This window comes from Thunnus thynnus, chromosome 20, assembly GCF_963924715.1.
Source record: "Thunnus thynnus chromosome 20, fThuThy2.1, whole genome shotgun sequence".
In the NCBI taxonomy this organism is placed as follows: Eukaryota; Metazoa; Chordata; class Actinopteri; order Scombriformes; family Scombridae; genus Thunnus; species Thunnus thynnus.
The window spans coordinates 5,709,488-5,732,118 of record NC_089536.1 but is presented as its reverse complement, the minus strand read 5'-3'; the positions used below and the strand labels follow the sequence as shown (position 1 = coordinate 5,732,118).

At 39.0% G+C, this 22,631-nt stretch overlaps 2 protein-coding genes across 9 annotated transcripts in view; one reads left to right on the top strand and one right to left on the bottom strand.

Annotated features, from left to right (window-relative positions):
• The window catches only part of tex47 (testis expressed 47), a 39,589-nt gene that overhangs the window by 390 nt on the left and 16,568 nt on the right, over positions 1 to 22,631 (top strand). The window contains exons 2-10 of one of the 4 annotated variants that reach the window (XR_010925021.1): positions 1,783 to 1,855; positions 2,378 to 2,481; positions 2,581 to 2,645; positions 4,001 to 4,079; positions 4,477 to 4,611; positions 4,731 to 4,878; positions 5,044 to 5,101; positions 16,314 to 16,422; positions 17,305 to 17,340. Coding sequence is in view for 1 of the 4 variants with exons in the window: in XM_067577258.1 (XP_067433359.1) it covers positions 1,783 to 1,855; positions 2,378 to 2,481; positions 2,581 to 2,645; positions 4,001 to 4,079; positions 4,477 to 4,611; positions 4,731 to 4,878; positions 5,044 to 5,081 (642 nt within the window). In the remaining 3 variants the exon portion in view is untranslated. Of the gene's footprint in view, positions 1 to 1,782; positions 1,856 to 2,377; positions 2,482 to 2,580; positions 2,646 to 4,000; positions 4,080 to 4,476; positions 4,612 to 4,730; positions 4,879 to 5,043; positions 5,102 to 6,353; positions 6,477 to 16,313; positions 16,423 to 17,304; positions 17,341 to 22,631 lie in introns of those variants that run through there. The other 3 variants (XR_010925019.1, XR_010925020.1, XM_067577258.1) reach the window with 3 other exon arrangements.
• Positions 6,578 to 22,631, bottom strand: part of LOC137172686 (rho GTPase-activating protein 44-like) — a 109,159-nt gene continuing 93,105 nt past the window's right edge. For 4 of the 5 annotated variants that reach the window (XM_067577255.1, XM_067577254.1, XM_067577253.1 and 1 more), the window contains exons 17-19: positions 18,168 to 18,283; positions 16,321 to 16,704; positions 6,578 to 11,858 (exon numbers count right to left, since the gene is read on the bottom strand). In XM_067577255.1, coding sequence (XP_067433356.1) covers positions 11,701 to 11,858; positions 16,321 to 16,704; positions 18,168 to 18,283 — 658 coding nt within the window. In that variant the 3' untranslated portion in view covers positions 6,578 to 11,700. Of the gene's footprint in view, positions 11,859 to 16,320; positions 16,705 to 18,167; positions 18,284 to 19,229; positions 19,761 to 21,263; positions 21,456 to 22,631 lie in introns of all 5 variants that reach the window. The other variant, XM_067577256.1, reaches the window with a different exon arrangement.

The following is a 22,631-nucleotide window of genomic DNA, read 5'->3' as shown; positions in this document are numbered from 1 at the left end:
ATCATGCCAGTACCCCTATTATATATATAAGGCAATATATTACATTGAAATAGGTCAATATATCACGTTTTTAATAGCAATTTAAATTAGTGCTTTGGTAGCTAACATGTCCCAAAACGGGTGTTTGGAGAAAAAAGAGCAAAATAACTTTGTTTTAACGTTGTAATTGTAATAACTTTTGGGGTTTTTTTTCTGGCACACTTACAAAGGGACCTTCTGGTTCCTAATTTAAACTGAATAAAAAGTTTGTAAAAGGATAATGTAATTAGTTGTCATCAGTGGTGGAAAGTAACAGTACATTTACTCAAGTATGGTACTTAAGTACAATTTTGGGGTACTTATATTGTACTTGAGTATTTCCATCAGATGCTACTTTATACTTCCACTCCACTACATTTCAGAGGGAAATATTGTACTTTCTACTACATTTATTTGACAGCCCTAGTTACTTTTCTGATTAAGATTTTACAAAAAATAATATATTTTAATATTCTAAATGTTGTTTAAATTTTATGCTCTTTTTTAAATAAAAAAAATGCGCTTTGAGCTGCATTAGTGTGTGAAAGGCGCTATATAAATTATATGTATTATCATTAATATTATTAATAGAATTGTATGATACTTATATAATATGAATGAACTGACATGTAATTTGTTAGAAATAAAAACAAACAATATAATAAATATACTGTAATAATATAACACCCTAAAAGATGCCAGTCTGCATAATTAGTACTATTACTTTTGGTGCTTAAAGTACATTTTGCTGACGATAATAAATACTTTTACTTAACATTTTGAATTCAGGACTTTTGCTTGTAATGGAGTATTTTTAGACAACAGTATTTTGGCTTTTACTTAAGTAAAGGATCTGAATATTTCCACCATCTGAGTGATAATCTGGTAAGTGAACAGCAAATACTGAGTGTACATGAGGCTGGTGTACAGCACAGTTTTAGTCGAGTTTTTCAGATCCAAATTAGTAATTCTAGTTTGTTGTTCTTTAACCCACATATCATTGCTCTTATCATGAAAACAGTTTATGACAGTCACTCAGATCTAACACAGTTCATCGTCTTACTACACCATCCTCTGCCATCCTCATCATACAGTTCCTCCTCCTATTGTCCTTTATTACCTGAAATACAAGGCTGTCCTGGCCTGTGATTGGCTCCTGTGTTTATCGTGTACGTCTGTAATCTCACCAGAGTGCAGCAGGCTTCGTTTTATAGCATCTGGGGAACAATACGTTTCTAGGATATAAGCTTTTATAAACACTGAAGGCAGGCAGCTCTCACTCAGTGCTTGAATTGCACAAACGGGAGAGGGTGAGATGGAGAAAAACAGCGAGCAAAAGATTGGCCCATTGAAAGCAGAGGAAAAGATGGAGGAAGAAGCTGGGACTAGTTTATTTCACTATCTTATGGCACAGAGGAAGGATGTAGAAGAAGATGTGGTTTGTATAAAATAACAGACAAGAGGAGATAAAGTTATTGTACAGATGCATATTCATAGTTCTGTTTTGGAAAATGTTGATTGTTTTCCTAATTAATTCAGAGATCTTTTTCCTGATAGATACTGGATTTAACTGATTGTTGTGGGTAATGCTGCAAAAAGTGGAAAACTAATGCAAAGTAACCTATTATTATGTGCTCAATGTGTGATCAAGCATGATTTAAGTGTCTCATTCCATGTTTGCATGAGGGCAGGTCTGTCATTTCTGCACACAATTCTGCTTTCATTGCAGGTTTTTCTAAGACTTTTTCCTCTTTGTTTCCACAGAAGATCGTGCTACAGCGGCTCATAGTGATTGCTCGGCTCCCCCGCGATCTCGCTGACAGGACAGAACTGGGAGGTCAGCCAGCAATTACCTTAGAGCCACGAATACTGAGAGCACAGCTCAGTGGTTGATAACAACATAACGCCACTTCACTGACAACATCTCCTCATTCTCATCAGTGACCTAATCACCTTATGCCAGTCCAATTTTCCGTTAGGGGAAATGAAGGGTGATGGTGTTCTCTTGGACAAAAGCTGATATCTGGGAAACATCAATTCGTCACTGTTAAATTCGAACAATTTTCCAACACTTAAAATCACTAAAATGTGCTGCAGCTACTTTCTGCGCAGTCAAAAGCTCTCTTGTTTGCCTTGTTTGGATGTTTTCATAAGTTTTACACTTCTGCATGTGAATGAGCCCGCAGTGTGTCCTTGAAAGAGCTTTTTTGTGGCTGCTGCTTAATGAAACAGAATAGAAAGCCCACAATAAAAGACCCAGGAGAGACTATGTGTACAACAGAGCTGAGCTCTCACGCTGACTGCAACTGCCTGCTTCCAACAAACACTATAGACTGTTCTGTTGCTTGTTTCCACACAGCTCATTATGAAAAACTCAACTTTCAGTTGAGCAAGCTGTACACGTGGGATTACATGACGGGCCTGCTGCTGATTTATCCGTCCTGTCTGCTTCATGTCATTGAAGTAAGTGTTACTGAAAACAAAAGTTCAGTCAGTCTATGGTGAAGGTTCATTAATATGTGAAGTCTTGTATTTACGGTTTTCTGTGTGTGTCTCTTCCAGTCTTCCAGGGAGGTTCTGGTTGCTGTGTTGAAAGACCTTAAAGATATGCAGCAACAGTCAGACGGGTAATGATGAAGAATAATATCATATATGCTATAGTGTTGTCATACAATCCACTTCATAGTACCGTTCATCGAAGTTTTCCTGTTGTCTCATGTAAATTCACCTCACATAGCCAGTTTATCAAGCAAATATTCATCATGTGATGTTTGTTGCGTGTACTCTACTGGCATCAGTAAATATCAAAACAAGCTATGATGATGTGTGTGTACACTCACAAGAAGAAGTGTTCAAATGCTTTCAGTATGAAGCAGACATCTTAAAAGTTTAATTATTGATGCTTGATTACTACTGAATATTTTCTGTGATTTTTCCATCCCTGTGAACAGATCGATGTGACTATGGTTCAACAGAAGATCTTAACAAAGATAGAAACAGATTAATTAAACTGTAAACAAAACTAACAATACTACTACAGTATGTACAACCGTCCAAACATTGTTAAACAGTGGTGGAATAAGTACTGAGATCCTTCAGGTAATGCAACAATGTGAAAATATTCACAAATTACAAATCAAAGTCCTTCATTCAAAATCTCACTTCAGTTAAAGTACACAAGTATTATCAGCAAAATGTACGTAAAGTATCAAAAGTAAAAGTACTTGTTCCGCAGAAAAGAGCCTGTCAGTGAAATATTATTATTACATAATGGATTAAACTACAGGCAACATCCAAAAAGATAAATCTGAGAGACAATTAATGACGTAGAAAATGAGAAAAAACTTAGTTCTGCTACACAAATTTGTATAAATATTTTGGACTTTTCTCTCGAAATAATTGGAGAGTTTAGCTTCTTTGAGCCTTGAACAGTTATATCAACCAAACCATCTGAGAAGTTTAGAGGGAGATTATTCTGTGGTGTAACTGCTAAAAACTCTGAAATGTAGCGATGGGCCCCAACTAGACTCTGATTTTTGTAAGAAGTCACTCCAAGACAACCAAAAATGTTGTGAACAACTGGTTTTATCTTTAACAAAGCCTTGAATTTTATTAGGTTATCCAGTGTTTTGTATGTAAAATCTAAAATTTCCTTCTGAAATGTAGTGGAGTAGAAGTATAAAGTAGCATAAAATTGTTGATAAATTTAACTGTTGTATATTTATCTGCTTGTTCATTAGTTTATTTATTCATTCGCTATTTTCTTCTTTAAAGTATTATATTTGTCCAGAGTTTGATTTTAAATGTGCTGTCCACTTACTGTATATATGTGTTTCTTGTGTTTTCTTAAATGTGTAACTACAGTATGTCCATAAACCTCCATGAGGAATCATTATAGAGCAAAGAAAGGTTCCTAACATTTGTTGATCTTATATTATACAGCATATGAACCCATACTTATTATTTTTACATTCCCTTTTAGTATTTTGCTGGAAGCTCCCAAGGTTGTGTTCATGGCACATAACCCTCAAAGCAGGCTGTTCCAGCAGTGGAGCTACAAGGTTTGCTTTTTATCTTTACTTTCGATCTTTGAAGTTTCATTTGTATGAGGCAAATACAGCCGGCTGACAAATTAAATATTTTAGTAAGGTGTTGTTCCACCACCAGCCTCCAGATCAGCTTCAATGCTCCTTTTAAAGTCCGTGGAGCTCTACTGGATGGATAAACACAGTTCCTTCAAAAGATATTCCCTCTTTTTGGTGTTTAGTGTCTGACATTTTGTCCTGTAAATCTCCTATATGTGCTCAACCAATAGAAGGCCTTAACATAGGATCCATATCATACTCATCAAACCATTTCAGTCATTTCCTTTAATATGTCACCCGTCTGTGTGATTTCCTTGTCAGTTCTGTATGCATGACCATCGTTTGACTGAGTGATTTATGTTTCTGATTGAAGGTGCTAAATGCAGATCAGGTGGCCGGGGACCTTGAGGCTAAGGGAGTTGAGGATGAGGAATCGAGCACAGAGACTCTGGTTTGCTGCGTCTTGTCAGCACTGCAGAAACTGAACGAACAGCTTGAAATATCTAAGGTGTGTCCACTTTTATGTAATTTATAAGAGTTTCTGTAAACAAATTCATACACAAATCTCACCTATTTGTTTTCCTGTTTTCACCACTATTGAATAATCCTGTCTGAATGTGCTCTAAGGCCCCTCCTGGATCCGTGCTGGATGAGACTCCGGAGCTGATCGTCCCTCAGGAGGTCCTCGACCAGCTTTTGGCTCGAGAGGAGCTCCAGAGCCCACAACAGTACCTGCAGGCCTACAACTCACCCTTAAACATCAGCATGGACTTTGGTAAGAGGCACTCAGAGTACATTTCAGTTGAGTTAATAAAATTATTGTGACATCATGATAATTGAGTCAATTTCTGTGATGAATCAGAGTGTTTATAAGAAAGAAGAAAAGGGAAAAAAGCTACACAAAGTCATATTTCGCTATGTTGTATATTCTGATCTCAAGGACAAGTCATTCGAAGCAGCTGCCTCACCACAGTTTAACTTTTTGAACGAAATTAAAGGTAAGGACTCATCGTGCATGTTTCATCATTTAAAGGGTCAGTTCACTTCATGCAGATGCAGATTATTTGGGTTGTATGCGTCCAGGTTTTGAGAATATCTGTCTGAGATTTGAGTTTTCACAACCATATACAATGCAGGTGAATAGAAATGTGTCTATGATGCTCACAGCTCTGAAAAATGACATTTAGGTGGTAATATCCTCAATAAACAAAACAATATGAAAATGGTTGACAGGGACGTCTGTAGATAAGTTAGAGTAACAGAGAAATTGTAATTGGAAAGCAAAGTTTCTGTTGAGTTTTTAAAAAACTGAGGGAAAACGTATGTATTCTAGTGAGGTGCTTGCAGACAGACATCAAAAAATGGGAACTCCGATGCATTTATTTCAAACAATGAAGATCAACATTTTGGCAAACTGCCTTCTTCAGGATGTAGAATATTCCTGAAGAAGTGCAGTTTGCCGAAAGATTCATCTTCATCTGTTGAGTTTGTACCACGCTAGCAGCATCCATCTCTTTGGGCCAAACTGAAATATCTCAAAAACCACTGGCTGGAAGAAGAGTTTTGTACAGACATTCATGGTCCCTAGAGGATGAATCCTACTCCTTCGGTGATCCAATGACTTATTCTAATACCACCATGAGATTTTTTGTTATTTAGTGAAATGTCTCGTCAAATTTTGAATGGATTGCCACAAAATGCAGTACAGGTATTCATGGTGCCCAGAAGATGAATCCTACTGACGTTGGTGATCCTCTGACTCTTCATCAAAAATCAACAGCAAGTAAAAATTTTCACTTATTCAGTGAAATACCTCAATATCTATTAAAAGGATTGTTCCAAATATTATTTATTTCCTCACAAAGTCCCTAGCATGGCTGGAGACTCTTATTTAAATGTCATTTTTCAACGCTGTCAGCTCAACAAATTCCATTCACCTCCATTATCTGCGTGACTAGATACCACTAGAGGTAAGAGAGAAAACGAACTGACGCTTCATCTTGTGTGATACTATTTTCAGTTTTTCTCTGCATTATATTGGTTGCTCTTTTCTTTGCATGAAGCACAGCCTGTTTTGATCATGACTAAACAGGTTGTAAGGTTGATGTTTATCAGTAAACACACCATGGTTGCTTGTTGTCATAATGGACTGCCTGCCAGGTGCTTTTCAGCGCTGACACTGTCAGCCACTTTACATTTTGATTTACCTTGCAATTCAAAAATGTAATTGAATGTTTTATGCCTCTGCAGAATGTGTTTGGCCTTCACTAAAGCACCTTGGATGTGACTGAAGGTTTCCTTGTAGTGAGAAATCACTGCAACCCAACCAGACAGTTTTATACCAACGTTTAATATATTGCAGCACTTTGGGTACTCTTCTTCTTTTTTTTATTTGCTTTTTGGTCCCAAGATGCCTCTTTCTGAACACCATTTTTTACATTTATCATTCATAACAAAAACACAGAAAATCCAAGTAATATAAAAACATTTTAATAGTTTTGACATTCGGATGAGGATTTTTTTTTTTTTTATCTTACACTGTGTTCCACTTGGTGACTGGGAGATAGCATGTCCAAGAAAAGGCATTTCCTCTTCACTTCAAACTTTAAAGAGTCCACAGCGTCACTACAGCTCGACACAAAGAACTTTTCAATCTAAAAAGATTCCTTGATCACTTATTTGTTCCCTTTTTATTTTGGCCCCCTTTACTTGGAACTCAAACTTGAGCAAAAACAAAAAAAGATGATTGAAGATGTATTTGCAATGGCTGCATGCACCACAGTGTAATCTACAGAGTGTACGGGTAAAAAACAAACCTGTATGCAGCATGTTTTTTCTTGCTTGCTGACAGGAAAGTCCATCTATGATTTCAGTTGAGAGTCAGAAAAGTTTTTAACCAGATTTTATTCCTCTGAAAGCGCAGGATTCTGGCCACAATCATCTTCTTTTCCATCATGTTAGCTGAAGATATTTTGGTCTGTGTTTTGAGTCAAATGTGCTTTTTCTTATTTGCTATAGATAAAAAGGGTGGAATGTACTGTATTAATGTAACACAGAAGGTGAAAAACAAGCAGTAAATCATGAGTGATTCAAATAAACTGTTGGCAGAATCGATGGGGAGTTTGACTGAAAAAGGTCAAGGGTAGCACTGAATTATTTTTCTCTTGCAAAGGTCGATCTATTCACTTATAAAAAATAAATACAAGCACATTTATATAGGACCAAAAATGAGACATATTTCATAGGCATGGTTAAAAAGCATGCTGCTGAGTTTCACACAGGACAATGTCGAATTAACCCCCCCTCCCGCCCCTCCTCCCACCCCCTGCAAATTGGTCATAACACACTTTTATTAAATATCCCTCCACCCTCTTTTACTTGAAACTATGTCCACAACACACACAAATCCGCCTGTATCACAACCTATGAGGTGAACATCGTCTATCACCGGTACATTCCACCTATTCATGTAAAAAAAAAAGGCCTTCGTATTTTAGTGCTCAAAGGGCATGCTTGCAAAAGCTGTAATACTGGAAACTGTCTCTGGAATCTCTCGCTGACTGTCTCTGCTCGACAGGATTATTGTCAATAAAGTTGTGTTTGAAGAATACTGTATGTATGTACAAGCCTTAATCTGAAACCCTTTAGTACAAAACGAAGAGCAGCACATTGTAACACAGAAATCCAGACAAAGACAGGACAGACCATTCACCTCAGCACAGCCAAACTGCAACAATAACTTCTTTTTTAAAAAATGTTTTGTGTTGTCAGCATGAACTTCTTTAAATATTTAAATTGTAAATACTGGTGATAGCATTTCATGCTGTATTGATTTCAACTCATCTGGAGGAACTGATTGACTTCAGTTGTTGGTATGAATTGTAGCAGAGCTGAAACGGTTCGTTAAGTAATCAATTAAAGTAATTTTTCAACACAAAACGCCAAATATTTCCTTGTTTCAGCTCCTTTATTGTGAGGATTTTCTTTGTCCCATGTGATAGTAAACAGGATATCTTTTGGTTTTTGAGTCGCACAAATGACCTTGGTCTGTTTTCTGACATTTTACAGACCAACGACAATTAATCAGCAGATTAATCAATAATAAAAATATTTTTTTGCAGCCCTAAATTGTAGCAAATGTCTAATTTTTCTTTGATTCTGTAGTTTTTCTGCTGGTGAAGAAAGTTCTTGCATGCTCTAATTTTAAAATTACTTAATCTATCTTATATCTAACATGGGGACATATCTGTGTATGTCTTTTTTATTTTTTTATTCATGTTGTGGAACTGAGGAGATTCGTTTTCCGCTGTCTAAAAGTCAAACTTTAAAGACAGTGATGCAGTTTCCTTGCAGAGTGTCTCTTAACCTCTTAAACCCTGTTGACCCTGTAATTGATCCCAACTGCAGGTTGTGTTAAAAAAGGATTGTGCGAACCCACAGAAAACTATTTTAAATTCTAAACAAAATCCCAACATTTTCAAAAATATGAAATATGCCAGGTTGAACTATGTGGAAATGTAAAAAAAACAAACAAATTATACACAAGAGTACTATTTGCAATATTTTTAAATGGTGTGGACAGTTTTTTCTAACTGTAAAGCTAAAATCAGGGTTCAAGAGGTTAATTCTGAAGTAAAGAACTCTGCAACACAAGCACTATCAGCAGTTTTTATTGAGAAAATCTATAAACTAGATTTAACCTGGAGTCAGTGCCATTAGAGCTGCTTTAACTGTGCGAAGTCTACTTGATGTTATTTCGTGTGAAACTGGAGATATTGTGCTAGAACCGGCAACATTATAATATTATATGTACACTATAATGTTATAATGTTCATCATCATTTATATTTTTCAATACAGTATTTGTATATATCTATATATCTATATATATATATTTAAATTTCTCCCCTGTCAGTATATACAGACCATGTATGTACAGAGGTTTCAATATTTACAAAAGTCCTGTGAATAATATCGCTCTTCAACAGAAAGAGGATGGTAGAGCAGCACAGTGACTTTGAGGCCATGTGTCGTGGATGCACTGATGTTCTCAGGACAAAAAAGAAAGTCTTACAAATCTGGATAGGTCACAACAAAACCCACCGCAAGGCAAATAACAAACGGCTGCCGTCATAAGCAAAGCTCGTCACTCCAGTTGAACTGATTTTCAAGTCTTACTTTTGATTTCTGAAAAGATTTTGATGCGACAGCAGGGAAAGTCTGGTCCCATGTTTGAATGCTTCCCCCGCCCCCCCCTTCCCCTCAGATGAGATTCATGTGTAGCGGAAACAATCACAACCCTTTAGACCTAGTAAAAAGTATTCAGAAATATATCTGTATAAATACTCTCATCAAAATAAACACATATACACATATCTTTGCACTTGCCTCTGGTTCACCAATATAGACCAAAATACCAGCGTCATCAGACAGTGCTGCACTGTCAGAAAAAAAGGTGCGCACGTTTTTGCCAGTAGCACCTTTTTTTTCTGGGAGTGCGTCAAGACTGTTTTCAGTTTTTTGTTATGATATGATAGGATGTTATAATACCTCAAGGCAGGAGGACAAAAACTTGTGCCTGTACGTTCTCACTCAGAGGTTTCCAACATTTCTCTCAGCTAAGGTCTTACCAGGGATGATTCTCAACATGCTTGTTCAAGGTTTTCCCATATGGAGCCTGGAGTGTGCCACCAGAGATATTCAAGACTTTTATATTTACTTGTTCAATTACAATCATTAAAATAAGTGAAACATTATATAAATTTGCATTTAAATTATACAGTGTAAAACAATATAATTTGCTAATTAATAATAAAGTCCTTATTCTGCGCTAATATTAATTTTAAACTAATTTTAAAAAAGGCTTTTAAAGTTTACATTTTGTTATTCAATTTAATGTGCGTCTTCTAATCATATCCCATCTCACAATTCATTTGTTTCTTCTGTTAAAGCTGGACTATGTAACTTTTGACATACCACTTTGATTAGTCGCACAATGAGTGGTTGATTAATCAATAAGTTGATTGAAAGATAATAAATCAGCAATCAACAAGGACAAAAGAACTGCAGCTTGGCACAAAGTAGTACAAACTGTTGGAGAAGAGTTGTTTCAATTAGACAATGACTGCTAAGAAATACTAAAAGGCTAAAAACATAGCTCAAATATTATCGGGACACGCACACAGAAGCCCTCCCTTGTTGACATTGTGGTGACAGTATCTATAGATCCTTGTCAGCTGGTGTCAACACGCCCACAGTGACGAGCGAGAAGTGGCGGAGTGATTTGTTTACTTCCGACGGCCATTCTGTTGGCACACTCCAGCCTCCACACCCGCATATTCTTGTCATTCTGTGTCTTCAGCTCCTCACAAATCCTCACTTGACATGAAAAAATTAAAAATCCCATGCTACCTTGCTCGCTGCCAAAAATAATTATGTGTAATCACATGGAGTTTTTTTTAATTTTTCAACTTGCATTTACAAAATTAATTCCAACCCTTCCATTTTTGTACCTTTCATAAACTATGTCTCATATATTTTATACTGCAGCTCCCTGACAACATCACCTATATTCTATCTGGAGGAAACTGTATCTTTATAGCTCTCCTGTAGATACAAAATATGATCTGACTTGATTTATAATGTTACTCATATACTCTGAAAATGTACAGTATAAACAATAAATATTCAGTGATTGAAATCCTGATTGAATGTAAATATAGAGAAAAGTGTGATTGGGCGTTTAACCTCTTTGCAACCTGGTTGTTATTTCCTAAATGTCTAAAACATGCATTCCTGTTTATGCTCGACACCAACAGTGCAACATCACGTAGTACAATTACCAAAAACATCACACACTAGCAAAATACACACACGCACACGCGCACACACTTTCCAAAACGACATACTGGCACACTCACAGTGAACGCTCAGGTGGGATAGAAATTCGGGGAGGGGGTTGTGGCCACCACATGCCAGAGCGAGGCATTTCAACGGGACGCCCCTGAGGAATGGAGGAGGAACTTGAGATGGGAGAGAGAGAGAGAGAAGAAGAAGAAGAATCGGCAGGACAGATGTTGTTCTTCCTTGTTAAAATTCACTCATGAAAAGCAGCAGCGAAGAGCACTCATTCCTCCCAGTAGCCTCTTTCCAGTCTTGTGTGTGAAGTTAAAGGCAATATTGCAAGTGGATCAAATAAGGCAAAAAGAAACATAAAACATTAAATAAAAAAAACCCCAAACATTTCCTAAAAATCAAAATGATCCAGCCAACGTAAAATGTCAAATTCTGTGTCCGATCAAAAGTCTCCTGACAGCATTGTCACTAACACCTCCTGATTGTGAGAATGGACATTTCTTTTTCTGTTATTTTATAGAAGAGCTTGTTTTTACAACTCTGGATCAAGTACAGGTGGTGAGGTGTGAAGGTGAGATCCAGAGCGGTCGTTGAGGCTGAAGCGACCAAGCTGGAGAGGTGAAAGGTCGACGAATGAGTCTGGGGGGGGGGTTTTGAGCGAGACGGTGCAGCAGTAGCGTTGAGTTTCATTTAATCAGCCCAGCAGGAGGAGGAGGGGAGGGGAGGGGGGAGACTCAGTGACGTCATAGCACTGTGCTTTCAGACTCTTCCTCTGACTCCGCTCTGTTGTTGGTCGACTCGAGCAGCGCCACTGAGTTCCTGAAGGGGGAGATGTGGGGCAAGTCAAAAATACCGTCCAGTTCCATGTTAATGATGGGGATGTCCAAGTTGCAGAGGGAACCTGGCGGAGCACAAACACACACAGGATGAGCAGCAGAAAGGAGAAAAAAACCCCACAATGTTAATTTGAATAGAAACAGATGTGTTGAGTGAAACAGATCATTCCAGATGTGGGTTCATCGATGCTGGATGATGTCACACACAGCATGTGGGTCATCAGAGGTCCAAACCAGAGTTACAGTATGAATAAATTAAAAAAATGCATGACAGGGTTGCATGATATGACTGCTACCTTATTATACTGGACAATAATAATAAATGCTACTCAATCTCAGTGTTTTGCACCAATTTAATACATTAAATGGCCAAAAGTATGTGGACACATGAGCATTGCAATCATATGTGATTGTTGTACATGTCATTCCAAAAACAGGGGTGTTAATCTTCTGCCAAAAAAACTGCCCCAGTCCAAAAGTACACAAAAGTATGCCCCCAACCTCTCAGATCTTCATAACAGAGCCATCACTTGTGTGGCACATGACCCTGCGTGCTTCATCAATTCATTTTTCAATCTAGATACAGGACAATTAGATGGAGAAGTTGTGTCCCATCTGCTACAGTGGTTTTAAATTCCATTGCCCGCTATTCACAACATCACATCTGTCTATGTTTTGGAGGTACATGTACTCTAATGCACTGTGGAAACAATTCCCCCATGAGGACAATGATAAAATATATCTATATCTATGTGGATAGGGGTATCCACATTTTTTTGGCCATGTAGTGTACTGTATGTGGATTATTAATTTGTTAATTACCAGTACAAACGTAGGACATTTCTGTTTTAATGTAGTAATGTCAAGCCAATTTTGAAAGCACAATGTTAAAATTTTATGCAAAAATGTTGCATAAAACTTTCAAGTTTCACTTGAGGAAATACTGTGTTCAATGATGGAATGAAAAAAGCAACAATAAAATATTGAAATATTGCAGCCAAAATATATGGTATAATATATAATATGTCAAACTTAATGCTTAATACATTTGAATTTAAGTAATTCATCCTCAGTGGTTGCAGACACCCGGATATGGTGTCATGTTTAGTAATAAATCAGGACTGTAATAATCAAGCACTGCTTTTTAGACAGTTGCATCTGCAGAAGTTACACTCCGGGTCAAAATTTACCAAATTTGGGTCAATATAGCACCAACATAGTGGCTTACATAGAAAGCCACTCAAGACGAGGTGTTGTTTTGACCTAGTTTTAGTGGTATTTTTTTATTTTATTGTCGGGTTGTTTACCCAAACTAAACCTTGTTATATTCTACTGTTTTTAAATTTACAGTACATGTCACTGTTTGTTAATGATTTTTAATTACTTTAGTATCTTTTAAATGTCATATTCACATCATTTTATAGGAAAAACAATACATTTGTGACAGTTTTCAGCTAAAACTTGAGCTTTTTGTGTGTAAAACTGGGTCAAAATAACCGATGTTCTAGGTAAAGTTAACCTAATATTGCATTGGTGCTATATATACTGTATATATACCCAAACTGGGTAAAATTTTGACCCAGTGATTTTTAGTTTGTACAGTGTAATGACAGGGTAACTCCACTGGTGGAAACTACAGTAGACGTGTGGTGGTGCAGCGAGTATCACTATTAGCATCTATGTTGGCTAAAATAATAGACTGTATTGGATATTTGCAGAAATGTCAATATCGTGCACCCATAATGCTTAAACCTGATTCAGACATGATCAATGAGCATTAAAAACGACAACTAATCAATTCTATAAACACGCTGTCAAAACCCAAAAGCACAAGATCAATTTAGTTAGTTATACTTATGTATAAACTAACACATTGACCTCAGTTTGATACAAATAACAGCTACTTCTTTGCCTCTCTTGTGAGAATGATGACATCCACGGTGTAACGAGTGTGATGGACGACTGGACACTGAACAGACAGGAAGTGTGTTGACCGAGGAGGAGCGGTGGGCAGTGAGGCACAACATTGTGGAGTGGAGTGGGAGTGTGTGTGGGGGGGAGTGGAGGAGGCAGTCAAAGCCGAAGGGAAGGGGCAGCCGGAGCAGGGCATTATGGGTGGGAATCTTAAGGGAAGAAAAGGTTGCAGCTTCCGCCCCGGTCTGCTTAGACTGGACGGTCCGACACGCCCATGTAAGCCATGCATCGCATCAGTCTCAGCCACCATGCAAAGGCCAACAAAATGGGTTAGAGGTGGACTGAACACAGTAGTTCATGTTGGTTTATACACATGGAGAAGTCATGTATAAGAACATAAGGAGCAGGGTGTAGAAGCTGCCATTGAGCAGTGAATCGTTCTCTGCATCTGCTGGCAGCTTCACCCTACTGTAAACCGGCTCCGTGTTGGGGCCAGGATGGCATAGACGGGGGTTTGGAAGGGTGGGGAGGTGAGACTTTAGCACAGGAACTCCTGCTTACCCTAAAAGTCCCTCTCACAAATAGAATCACACTGAACCTCTCGCCTCATACCGCTGTAAGTGAGTCAACAAGAGGGGAAAATCAGACAAAAAACATGGTTAGAAACTACCAGTGATGATGAGAATCCAGCAACAGCCAACAAATAATATAATTTAGTGCAGATTTATGTTGAGATTCCAAAAGTGACCAATCAGCCTGATAAAGTTACTATTACCTTAAGGATAAGACTGGTTATTCTATATTTGTCTTATTGTCAACAAATACCATCAAAAGACCAATAATGTGTTAGTCAGTGGTGGAATCTAAAAAAGTACATTTACTCAAGTACTCTGCTTAAGTACAGTTTTGAGGTATTTTATTTTTAGGTACTCAACTTTATTTCACAGCTATAGTAACAACATGTAGCTACTTTTCAGATCAATATTTTATATGTAAAACATATGATCACTTTATAAAATATCCATTGTTGTAGATCTGACTACCCAACGGTATAATTTGTAATAATTATACTATGTATTAGCTCCCCATGACAACATTAATGTCAATCAGAATCCGTATTTATATTCCAATAATGTATACAGTTTATGATTGATACTGTATTTCATGACCTAATCTGGGCCATTTTCCATAATGAGTACCTTTATTTTGATACTTCAAGTACATTTTGCTGCTAATACTGATGTACTTTTTATTAATTAAGACTGTTGATGCGTGACTTTTACTTATAGTGGAGTATTTCTTCATTGTAGTATTGCTACTTTTACTTAAGTACTTCTTCCACCACTGGTGTCCTTCACTCAATACTTTCTGACTTTACTACCCTTTCTGTGGCACTCAGTCCCAAGCCGTTGGTTACTACTGAAGATGCAAAAACTACTGAAGATGCTTTAAAAACAGGTTACAAATATATAGATTCATTTTTTTAGAAGGCTCAGTGATTTCCAAAAACAGCTGGGCACTGTAGTTTTTGGCAAACGTTACTCAAACAGGAGGAAATTGCGCATTTGTTGGGGACTATTTTCAGTGGCGGATGAACCTACATTTCAGGCTCTGGTGGGTATTTCTTGCAGCAAGATGGTGTGTGTGGGATTGAGTCAAATAAACTACAGTGTGTGTGTTCATGGTAATGAAGGAACATGTCACCCAGTGCAACAGTGTGACTCACTGATGTGTTTTTAATCGTTTTTGGACAACAACGGAGGTCTACAACACAGCGGAATAAGATATATCAGACGATACTTGTTAGTCTGATCAATTCATCGTTGGTTTTGGTCTTTTCATGGGATTTGTTTACAGTAAAAAATACAGAATATCACCAGACCTTTAATTAGTATGCAGTGAAGTTTAAGTGTATATATTAGATGATATATAATGTGTTACTCTACACTACATTCATGGAATATTTTATGCTCTCAGATGAGCTTTGTCATGTTGAATTCCTTGTTATATTAAAACCCTTCACTCCATGATGAATATATATCTCAATCTGATAAATAATTTAGCAACATAACTCCACTGTCCTGAAAACGTGTTCCTCTATATCCTTGTATATATATGTATATATATATATATATTTGTATAAAATGTGCAGTTTTGTTACTTTAACATATAAATATCAACAAACTGCCAAATAAAGAAAATCCTTCATCAAAAATAGAAATTAGTTTCTTATCAAAAGTACTTGAGTAAGTTTATAAGTTGAAATACATGTTTTAAATGTGTTTCTTGTAATTCAGTGAAAAGGGGCTTCATGTCCTTGATCTATTATTAACGTTATCTTATAAAAGCTGGTGGTCAAGCAATGCTGATTGTGGATGTTGTATTGAAGTGCACAGCATAAATTAATTTATTCCATGTTATTTATGCAAAATACAATATAACTCTGATAGATGTAGTTTACTAAAAGGACATTCATTTCTGTGAAAATGTAATAAAGTAGAAGTACAAAGTTCTTAGAAATGAAGTGCCTCAAAGCAATTCTTAAATACAGCGGTCCAGTCAAGGTGCACACATGTAGTGAAATGTTATCCTCTTTTGTTTTAAAGACCTTACCTGTGGACATGCTTTCCCCAGGAGATAAACCATCCAGGAGACCTGCTGAATGCTCCAGAGGCTGGGGGCTGCTGCCAGGAGTGGTGGGGGGCTGTGGAGGAGGTAAGCTGGGTCTCTGCCGGGGCGGTTTGGGTGTCGGCCTGGCCTTAGTGAGAGTCCCGGCCAGCGAGGGCGGGGAGGAGAGAGACGGTGTGGTGGCCATCTGGATCTGTCCCGGGGAGCCGATGGTGGCGTACCCCTGTGGGTAGCTGAAGCCGTATGGGGAGGGGGTGCTGGGGGGAGTGGGTGACAGGCTGACTGGAGACGGTTGACCTGTCGACTGGTCGGACATGGCTCCTGTCTGGCAGTATGGACCTTTAGGTGGGATTGGGGCCAGCTTCTTTGCTGTGGTAAGACAAAAAACCCAAAAAGGTTATGGACAGAACTGCAAGACTTGCAAGATATTTCAGCTGATGCACCAGATGGAGCAGAGGTGCTGTTAGAGAACGGCACTGAGCTGGAAAATAATTATCTGAAGGAAAAAAAAAACGTGTTATCAGTTGTCTGGCTGCATAAATGATGGATTTTAAAACTTATTTTAGAGTTAATTAATGATCATCGAGGGATGCGTCTCACTAGTCTAATCAACCCTGTAGATCCACCAGTAAAATTACTCGTTAATGTGAGCATTCATTAGTAGAATCTGTAATTCTGCTTCTCCTGTTTTATAGCCTACGATCTGACAGTTAAAATGACAAGTTAGGTTGTGGCATCTTATTTTCTCACATACTGTATGGAAAGCATTTTGCTGGATATTTATATCATAAGCAGTTGGCTTAAATGCAAGCTGAAACGTTAAGGGGATAAATGACATGATGATAGATTTTATTTGACAACAATTAAAGTATATACAAGACTGCAGTCTGCCAATCCCAACATACAATTGAATTGTTGAGGATAAAAAACAATGAAGCTAAAAGCTTATTTTCATCGTGGTCCTCTCAGGAAGAAAGAGGGTAAGATGGCAGACGTTCAAGACAAGTAAGAGTTATAGCAGTTTTCCTAGTTTTTCTTGTTTTCCTCTTTTGAAACCATGAGCACAATTTTCTAGACTGATCTGACATGAGAAGATCCCTACAACTTAAAACTGGCTCATTTACAGTGTTGTTCTTTTAAACTGAATTTTATAAAGCTGATTTAGAGATTTAGAGATTTAGAGAAAATAATTGAATAACAAATGTATTAGTTTTCTTAGACAGTGGAACAAGAGGGACCTTTAATATGTCTCTCTGTTTATTTAACCTTGTGCTGCTGTAGCCTTTATGTTGATATGATTGCAGCTTAGTAACATTGCCATCATGACTGTTACAGAAAAGTGACTTTGACACTTATTCAAACTTGGGCTGCAACTAATTACTTTCATTGTCTATTAATCCTTATTTTCTCGATTAATTGTTTTCTGTATAAAATGTTAAAAAATATTGAAAAGTTCCTGTTATAATTTTGTACAGCTCATGATGACGTCTTCAAATGTCTAGTTTTGTCTAATCAACAGTCCAAAACAGTCCAAAAAAAGATATTCAGGTCATATATAACACAGTAAAGCCTCAGATCATCACAGTTGAGAAGCTGCAACCAGCAAATTTTTGCTTAAAAAAATGACTAAAATGATTATTCGATTATCAAAATAGTTGCCGATTCATTTTCTGTCAATCGACAAATCGATTAATTAACTAAATTTGGAAATTGCCAGCAAACAGAATCTACTTAACAAGCTGCATGTCTGAAAAGGGGGCTTTCAAATGAGATTAACAGATAGATGATGTTATGGATTCAGTGACTCATACAAGAAACAAAGGCCTGATTACCTCTCCTCAGGGTGTGTGGGCTGTGCTCAGAGTGCTGTGGCTGTCCACAAGAGGTCACTGTCCCCTGGATTCCCTTCTGTCCGATCACCGGAGACAGCTCCTTGTTCTTTAGAGTACTGAGAGAGTGAAGAAAGAAAAACACGCTCCAGTCACAAGCTGTCCTGTTCATCTCACTCCTCTTTAATAATAATGTCAACCCTGTTTCCATGAATCTCTTTAAAAAAAATATGAGCACCCATAGTTCAATGTCAAATTGCCTGAGTGACCACTGCTGCAGACGGATGTGTAGTCTATACTGCGGTGCAGCAGAAACAGTTCAAAAGATCCCAAATAAACCCTGATGGCTTAATGGATTTTCCTTACTTTTACAGTGCAGTGCAGCCAGAATGCCAATGGGGAAAGGGCTTAAAGTTCAAAACATAACCAGTTTATACTCTGAGTGACTGACAGTCTCCGGCTCTGACTTTCAGCAGATGAGGCATGGATGGATGATTGAAGCTGCGAGGATTTAAAGCCGGGGTGGATAAATGCAGATGAACGTCTTTGGGCATTTTTCCAATATCAAACACCATGGTAATTTTGTTAGTTGATGTTGCTTTCCATCTTAAACATGCATCATTGTATGTGTGTGTGTGTGTTTTCATAGTGAAGGTCTGATCTTGCAGTGCACAACTCAGGGCTGACTGGGCCCACTGGCATGACTCATTAACGCCCACTTTTATAATGGTATTCACCGAAAGCTTTGAATTTCCTTTGTTGCCTAGCAACCGGCTCCTGAATATCCTGGCAACATGGAAAGTTATGGATTGCATACATGGCTATTTAATTAAAGATGGATTTGATAATGAAACTCCTAAAGAACGATTGATTTCAATGACTGACGGATTGAAAACCAAAGGGGAATAAAAAAAGACAGAAAATAGGGCGGAGCTGTCGGGAGTATCTGAATCTCACCCATCCCTCTTTCTCCTCACATCATCCCTCTCTCATGCTGTCCCTGTGGGGCCTCTCTTCATTTGTGTGTGAATTGTACGAACGAGTTAAGCAGGGTTCTGTATTTACCTAGTCGGCTTGGCTCCTCTCTCTCGGTTACAGGCACAGGCTGCCCATGGAGGGGGAGCAGAGAGGGGGGTGTTGGGGGGTTTGGGGGAGCTCAGGAACAGATCGTGGCGAGTAAGAACGAGCGGGGGTTTGATGTAAAGGGTGGAGCCATTCGTTTCGGACGGGGGCGCATGCGGAGCGTCGGACAGGGAGGCCTGTTTGGGCAGGTGCAGGGAGTTGGGTTTGGGGTTGGAGTTGACGTCAAGCTGCTGAGGGGAGGGGCAAAGGGAGTGGGGGAGTGAGGCTGGGCTGTAGCCAGAGCGGCGGAGGGGAGGGGACTGGCCGGGAGGCACGGATTCGGGACTGGGAGCGACGGGACGCATACCCGGGGGTGCACGGGTGTAGAAATGGTGGTGAGGGAGCGAGAAGGACGAGCAAGAGGAGGAGGAAGAGGAAGATGAGGAGGAAGGGTAAGGGGGAGGCGGCCTCTCCTCCTCAGGGGAGGGGTAGGCATAACAGGAGTCCGACCAATTGGAGGATGCATCATCCGAGCTGCAATGATAAAAATACCAAAGTTTCATGGGGAACCGTAGTGGTCTTCAGAGGCTGAAAAGCTGTTAAAGTGGATGAATTCATTAGTATCTAAAGGAACAAGAAATGGGATATATTGATTTATAAGTTTAAAGGATGATGCTGGCGATTTTCTATATTTTTCTTATTGTCAACAAATCTCATGTGCAGAACCAAACTAACAATTAACTCATCCTACTAACAAGTATTGTGTGTGTGTCACAAGTCTGATATATCTTATTGCTCTGTGCCGTAGACCTCCGTCCTATTAAAAACACGTCAATGATAATGAAACATGTTCCTTCATCATGAAGAGTTTGGTCACATTAGTTTGTCTAGAAACAGCTCCAAAGACTAATAACAGCGATCACATTTTCAGTCTCCAGAGAGCAGTTCCTTGTACAGCAGACACCAGGATCTGTTTATAGTTCTTCGTTAGCTTGTTGTGCTACATATCACGACCTCTTGACTTTATACTGAAGTTCTCTGACAAATTGGTGCAGTTTCTAAACTAACTACGGCAGCCATTGCCTTTGTGGCGAAGGAACATGTCACCCAGTGCAACAGTGTGGCTCATTGATGTATTTTTAATAGTTTTTGGACAACAATGGAGGTCTACAGCACAGAGATATGTCAGGATGTATCAGGCTTCAGGTACAAAAACTATAATTGTAAGTAGATCAGTTCATTATTGGTTTGGCTCTGCACATGAGATTTGTTGACAACACGTAAAAATATAAAAAATTGACAGCTTTATCCTTTAAGTTTGGTCCATTATGAGGGAGGGAAATCAGGCGAATACTAATTACTGTGTTAGGAAGAGAAGTAAGGGCTCCAGAGGGAACAGCACAAAGAAAATAAAGAATAGGTGCTCATGAAAGTCTTTTCAAATCACGAAAATGAAATAAAACAGAAAAGTCAATCACCTCATCCATTGCAGGGCCTTGCGACAATGGACTGTTATGCTGTTAATGATGCTTGGACTAATGGCAAAAACAAAACAGATCATTCATGCACATGCAGCAATGAGCCATTTCTACTGAACTACGGATGAACTTTTCTCAACTTTTCCTACATTTTGTTATGCAAAACTCAACAGAAGTGAAAGTCTTTGCTTGCACCATATGATACACAGTATCACCACTCAAGCAGAAAATGAACTCCACACATGACTCTACACATTCAAGGATGAGAAATATTTAACAAAGAAACTTAAAGAGCAGTCACAAAGTATGAAATGACATGCTTCATCGGGAGCGAGACAGCAGGGTTCACACAGAGGTGACGAGGTGAGAGGATGAGCAGTTTGGAGGGGAAAACAGCAACAGACAAGAAGACGTGGGAGAGCAGACAGCGCTGTTCTGTCAGTTGCAGGACGCAGCAGCACACGCGGCGGGGAGGGGAGCAGCAGCAGGTGGGAGGTGGTGAGGGGGTGTGTGGGAAGGGGGGGGGGTGAAACAGGAGGACGGGGCACAACAGCCTTACCTGGCTCGGTCGCTGCTAGTGGGAGGAGGGGTGGGGGAGGGGGAAGCAGAGAATTCCCCAGGCTGCTCGGGGATGAGAGCGTCAGAGGGCGGGTAGGGGGGATGCACGCTCGGTGGCGTGGAGGAGGATTTACGCGTAGAAGAAGAGCCCCTGCGTGACACCCAAGAAGTGTCCATCACCCTGACACCCATGCTGCAGTGGGACAGAGATGCACAGCCAATCAAATCAAAGGAGGGCGTGTGTTGGTTCAGGGGGTCAGGTTTCCACACCCTAAACAGATCGTCCGGGGTGAAGTTGCCCCTCGCGTGCTGCTGGAGAGGGATCAGCTTCTCTGTCCGTCATCTACACCACTAGTGCTTCAAAAAGGCCTGACCCTGGATCAGCTTCTAGGGTCACTCTACTTCACTTATAAAGCCTTGTATGGTTCCACTTATGATCCACAGCATGCAAGAACATTTACTATCCCCTTTTTTATGACACATTCTCCTTTATGATAATGGTGTATGAGTGAAATGTAAACATTTTTGGAAACTGCAACACAGCAGCAGTTTGAATGAAATGAACAAAAATAGGATGCATGTTTTGGTCCCCTTGACATTATAACTGCTCCTCTCAGGCCAAAGAAATAACTTGATGGAATAGTTTGGCATTTTGGGAAATTTGCTTATTTGTTCTATTGTTGAAAGTTGCACAGTGGAAAAGCAGCATGTAAGCAGAGCAGCTTCAGTGCTTTGTATGTGTCTACACAGGATGCGTTCAGGCGCAGTATTGAGTGTTGGTCACTGGCATTTTGGCAGCGCTCAGAGCCCAACAAACAATTACTGTAGTTATTAGTTGGTAAAACAGAAAAAAACAGACTTGAAGCATAAAAATATCCTTCAGGTAAAACATAAGCTGTTATGCGGCCTGTGTTGACGTCTGTATTTATTTAAAAACATGGCTGAAACGCTGTGACATATGAGAAGACCACTCTCACATCTCTATGGTAAATATATACAGCTACCAAGCTGCTGGATCCAGCTACATATTTTAATAAGCGTATTTCCTAAAATGTCAAACTATTCCTTTACAGAGAGGAAAAACAGGGGCTAACTTAACCGTAATGTTGGCTAAGACTGCACAAGAAGGAGCTATTGTACTCACAGGCTGAACAAGTCTATCCAGTGCCAGACGTTACAAAGATGCTGCTTAAGTAAACACAGAGAGAAAGGCCTGCTTTGTTCATGTCACCCATTTGTCAGCCCTCTCTCTGCAGGAGACATTGAACTATAGGAGTCCAAGTGTCAGGCAGACCTGACCGGAGCATTAAACACACATGACAAATGAGAGACAGTTCCTGTCAACGTGCAGCTGAGACAGACATGATGA